This window comes from Morone saxatilis, unplaced genomic scaffold, assembly GCF_004916995.1.
Source record: "Morone saxatilis isolate NCDOM2014 unplaced genomic scaffold, NCSU_SB_2.0 Contig2, whole genome shotgun sequence".
NCBI classification, from domain to species: Eukaryota; Metazoa; Chordata; class Actinopteri; family Moronidae; genus Morone; species Morone saxatilis.
In genome coordinates, this window is record NW_023339762.1 from 4,213,373 (window position 1) to 4,218,937 (window position 5,565).

Below are 5,565 nucleotides of genomic sequence, written 5' to 3' on the forward strand. Positions count from 1 at the left end.
CCTACGGTACTATAGAAAAACTAGTACTGTCACGTTTTTACAACTTTGGCATCAACTTGGTACCAAAGTATCAGTTTTTGTGACATTTCTATTTAGTACTTTATTTAGAGCACTATACAGAAGGTTATCATACACCATCAAATGATACTTATTCCAGTTTTATCTACATCAGAGCTTTTAAACCCTGTCATGAATACGTATCATCAAACTCCTCAGTTTAAACCTTCTCTCTTTGACTCTCAAAACTTGAACTTTTTCGATTGAACTTTCATCTGCGAATAGCATCCTCTTGTTTATTATTTTCCCTCATACTCTGTCTGTCTGTCTGCTCCTCACAGATCGATGCGTCATGCCTTACGTGGGAAGGACAGCAGTTCCAGGGAAAAAGAGCAATTGTCGAGAAACTCACTGTGAGTTTATCTGGTAACTTACTGCAATTTACAGAGCTGACAGGTGGAGGGCGGCCCAATTAAGAGTCAGACCGGCAGTGTCAGTACATTAGAAACCAGGTTACTCTGAGGCTATGTATGGAATTGTACAAACCATGTACATGGACTGTAGTAAACAGGTTACTGTAAAATCTGAAAATACATGCAGCAGTCAAGTAATCAAATTTCTGCACAACCCTTTTGGAACTATAGTGTATTAGTGACACAAGCTACGATATGCTACTCCCTTTAAGCAGTTGTATGTGCATGTTGTGTGAGAGCATTTGAAATGATGGTGCAGTGAGAGGACAGAATTTTACAAATGGTCAACAGTTCAGCTGAGAGACTAGTTTCCTCACTTTTAGTGAGAATAAAACTTATTATATATTCTTGTCTTGTTTTTATTAGAATAGTACATTGTAAGAATCTTTATTTTCTGTCAATGTCAGATATACTTGTATTAACCTTTCTGTTTCTCCTCTGTGTGTGTATGTGTGTGTCAGAGTCTCCCCTTCACAAAAATAGCGCATAGTATAACAGCGCAGGACCACCAGCCGACTCCAGACAGCTGCATCTTGAGTATGGTTGTAGGACAGCTAAAAGTAAGTAGCATTCACGCTCTATTTTAGAGCTTGTCATCTGTTTCACAGCGAAACCATCACATATTGAATCTTTAAGTAAATTATGTAACCTGTGTATGTACCTGTGTTTCAAAGCATTTCTCTTACCATGCTGTTCTTTCATTTAAAATTAGAGTTTAGTCTTGGCAGTTAGTATTATCACTTTCAACAGTTCTTCTATTCTTTGTCACTCACTGAATTGGGTAGAAATTGTGCGCTGAAAAACTCAAGCAAGAGATAAAATATATTAAGTTTCTTAAGAGTACTCCCATTTTAGCATCACACTTTTGGACTCCATGCAGCAGAACCAGGGATATTGTCTTTTTTATTCCAGTCATTCTTTAACCTTAAAAAAAGCTGGCACCCATATATTGCTCACAATGCAACTTGACTGCCAGCAGTTTGGTCTGCGATTTGGATGTGATAAGCTAGTAGCAGCTAATGTAGCCTCAAGCACATGAGGAGAGCTCACTTCTTTCTAACTCCGTACCCCCAAAGTTTCAAAACTTGTAGTCTTCAGACCCAACCGACTCCGACTCAAATTACATCACTTGAGTCAAGTTTTTTTTTTTAAATTAAGTTTATGAAGTTCCTTCTGCAGCAAATTCTTTACACAACTTTTTTCACATATGAAGTAGTACTCCCCAACGCCTGTAAACAGATGTAAAAGCAGTGGAATTCCCTTAGTGTCCATATGACGTCTGCTTCAGCCTGTTTTCCTGCAGTCCAAGGCATTTTTCCTTAATTGTATTCCCAATTAGCAACCATTGTTAGTTGAAAAAGTTTTGCAGCAGGTATCAGTGTTGGTTTTCTAGAAAAAGGAAGGCCTTTGCAAATGTTTTGAGTGAAACGTATTCAACATGTTTGTTAGACCTAAAGGATACGTGTGTTTTGGTGAGTAACACTGAATGTAAACAGACGTTTTCTTTGTAAGCTTTGTTTACAAGAATAAGTTAAACTAATTAGTTGGAGCCTTGATTGGAGCTGCCGGCTAGTTGGTTCAATTGCTGTTTGTGGCTCCAATTCTTGGGGGACGTTGTTGGCATTATTTCTTTCCGACTCGGCACAGAAAAAATTACATAACTGTGTCCACTGGCTAAATGGTACTCTCCACAACCAGTACACTGACTTTGATGTGCACAGCTGATAAATGGAATCACTATACTGCAGACTTTGTCCTGAACCCCGGCTGTCTCTGTTTGTGTGTGTTTGCAGGCAGATGATGACCCCATCATGGGTTTCCATCAGAGTTTCATCCTGAAGAACATTAACGATGCATGGGTGTGCACCAATGACATGTTCAGGCTGGCCATTCACAACTTTGGTTAACCCCACTCCAAGCTCTGGTGGGCAGGGGCGGCCATAGTGAAGGGCACTGTGTGATGAAGTATGGAGGGGGGGGCAGGGAGGAGTTGAGGATGGAGAGAAGAGAGAACACTCATCCCTCCCTCCTGCTGTCTCATTTACGCCTGTTTTGACAAACAGGCAAACACCGGATTCTAGATGTCAATCACTGAACCTCATCCAGGTGGGTTTTCAGACCACCCCAGCCAGTAGAACTGCAACATGTTTCTTTGCTGCGAGCCGGCCGACCAATCAGATGCCCCTGTCTGCCACTCCGCTGATCTGCATGACGCTGGGAGCCCCCCATTACAATATCTACACTCAAGCCACCAGAAAGACAAACAGCTGACCGACGCCATTAACTCATGCTCTTCTCTGCTCTCCACCCTTCTTTACTTAATTCTATCCCTTTGTGCTCTACTGTTGACTCCACTGCTGTCAACTCAGTTCTGTTAGCACTGTTGTTGACTGGTTTGTAGATCCATGTTCAGGTTCAGAGTCGGCTTCTTCAGCTCCGACTTTTTGTGTTGTAAGTTGTTTTTAGATGAACACCCGTGTGTTGCCTTAGTGTGTTTAACTAAGTTTTATCTTCCTTTACATAATTGTTTACTTTGCCATGATTCACTCTCTCATGCCAGGTTTTGCTCTCGCAAACCAAAGAGTCATGGAGGACATAAAGTTTGACCCTGCTGTGTGATTGGCTCTGATCATTCATATTCTCTCTCTCTCTCTCTATCGCTCTTTCTGTCTCTCTCAATCTCTGTCTTTCTCTCTCACACACAAGTCTGGCAGTTACCATGGACTACAGCCACGATAGACAATAAAACCTGGACTTTTTTCGTAATGGTGTGGCCTTGTCTCTCCATATTATTCTCTATGGCTGATTGTTTTCCCAAACCATCATTTGTCTTTTCACAAGTCTTCATACAATTTTTGTTTCTTGCAAATTTATTAGTTTGAGTGACCTTATCGCAGAAGATCAACTAGAGAAAATTGTCAAATAAATGCTCATGCCATGGGTTCACAGGATCGTAATCTGGCTCAGACTGACCTTATTAAGTTCTGATTGTGTATCAGCCAGATGTGACGGATCCACATTAAATACAGTTTGTCAATGTTATTATAAAATCCTGTATTTCCACTATATGAGTTAAAATCATGATGGGGCTGCCAACCAGTGTTGGGTACTAACTCATCACTAGTAATTATATTACAGTAATTATATTCCTTAAACTAGCAACTAGTAGGGTAACTAATTATTAATACATTTCAGTACTGATATTAATACCCCCCCCCCAAAAAAAAACAACAAACATTACTTTTGTTATCATCTGCAACTATTTGAAATCCAATAATCTAATCACGTTCTTGGATTCATTTTTGTAATCGGGGAGAAAATAGTTTGGAAGATGGACATGCTTATATTCAACAGCTGGACATACTACTTTGATTTTAACAAACAAACTGGATTTAATTTTTTTCTGGAGTACCAGAGAAGTAATTGAACTAGTAGTGTAACTAATTAGTATAGTGTGTGTGTGTGTATATGTATGTATATATATATATATATATATATATATATACATTTATATTACATATATATTAACTATTTTCAAAAGAGTAATTTTGTTACATTCATTATGGGGGTACCTAGCCCAAACTGGCTGCTGACAAGCTTTAAGTGTCACTCAATATCCTTGACATAAAAACAAGGCCAATGAGTTCTACGCAGCGAGGTGTACAGGTTCTAAATTAGGGGAAAAGAGCTCTGGTGTTGGTTTAATGATCAGTAGAAAACATAAGTTGGGGTATCAGGAGATAAGAAGCTGGATTGGTGAACTCCTGGTCAGCTATAGCTGCAACCAAATACACTAAAAGGTTCCTGCTGTTTATTCTCTACAACTGTTGCCACCACACAGTATTTTTGTATAGTAGGGTTTCCTCCTTAAGTGCCAACAAAGGGCACTACTAGGGACTGCATGGCTTCAAAGATCTGTAATTGTCCCTGCTGCAGTGGCCATGGGTTCATGTCTGCCCTGTGGCTTGAACTATATTCAAAACAAAAAAAGAAATGTTTCTCAATGACTTGTCATGGGATCAATCACTTCCTCAGAAGGTGCAGCACACTAATGCTGTTGCTCACTGACTTCTCCACGCTGACTGCAACAGTTACTTAGAGAGTCGACGAGTTTCAGAGAGTCAATGGGTGGAGGACACCAGACTGGTGCAGGTCTGGAAGTAGGAGCCAGTCACCTGACCGGCTCATGAGTCAGAACCTATATATAGAGTCTGGAGTGTGCCTAATGAATAAATAATAGGGTTTCAGTGTTTAATAATAATAAACTGATTAACTGAAATAGCAATAAAATAATTAATCAAATCTGTAGCTGAAATGATGCCATTAAATGTGTTACTTTCACTTCATCTTAAACAAAATGTACAACTGGATTTCCAGATAATTTGCTGAGGCTCTTCATTGTCCCAAGAATGTAAATTGTGATGTTTGTCGCCACATGTCCGAAATTTCTATTTGTACTCAAAAATATAAACAACTTGGCGATGTAATGTACATTTTTCAGAATGATCTTTCCCAAAATATATGCAGGTAAGACCAAAATAACCAGTAATGGAAAAGGTAAGATAGAATAAATATTTGATAAAATGTGTAACTTCAAACCCTTACCATCACAAATCTTCAGTGCATTGAGATAGCAAAGTAATAGCAGGGGCCCAATGTAATGGCACCCCACTGTGCCACTAGGAGGCCTCAGTGAGGAGCCTTTCTGCATTCAGAGTGAATCCAGCAAATGGAAACTGAACTTATTTTTCAGTGTACACCGCCTTGCCTCTATTTGAACATTAGCAGGACAACATGAATGATTAAATCATATTTCATGACAATCTGTTATCAGTGGTTTTGTCTGACATGCTCTATTATGATTTTGTCATATAGATAAAAGAGAAATAGGTCTGTCCAGGTGGATGTTTCTGAGTGCCAGAACACAAAGGGTTTGTATGTCATAAAGCTGCTGCTGAAATTACAAGCGAGCAAATCATGAATACAAAAAACTCTCAAACGAAATGTCCAAAAACCGTGTTTCTGACTATGGAGGGTGATATATTGCTGGTAGTGTACAATATGCCTGAACCTCATTAGAAGTTGAGGTAGGAAC

General features: G+C 39.4%; 1 protein-coding gene across 2 annotated transcripts in view; it reads left to right on the forward strand.

Annotated features, from left to right (window-relative positions):
* nutf2 (nuclear transport factor 2) overlaps positions 1-3,236 on the forward strand; it is a 5,548-nt gene extending 2,312 nt beyond the window's left edge. For both annotated transcript variants that reach the window (XM_035665106.1, XM_035665107.1), the window contains exons 3-5: positions 339-410; positions 932-1,030; positions 2,264-3,236. In XM_035665106.1, the coding sequence (XP_035520999.1) occupies positions 339-410; positions 932-1,030; positions 2,264-2,377 (285 nt within the window). In that variant the 3' untranslated portion in view covers positions 2,378-3,236. The remainder of the gene's footprint in view (positions 1-338; positions 411-931; positions 1,031-2,263) is intronic.
* The last annotated feature ends 2,329 nt before the right edge of the window (positions 3,237-5,565 follow it).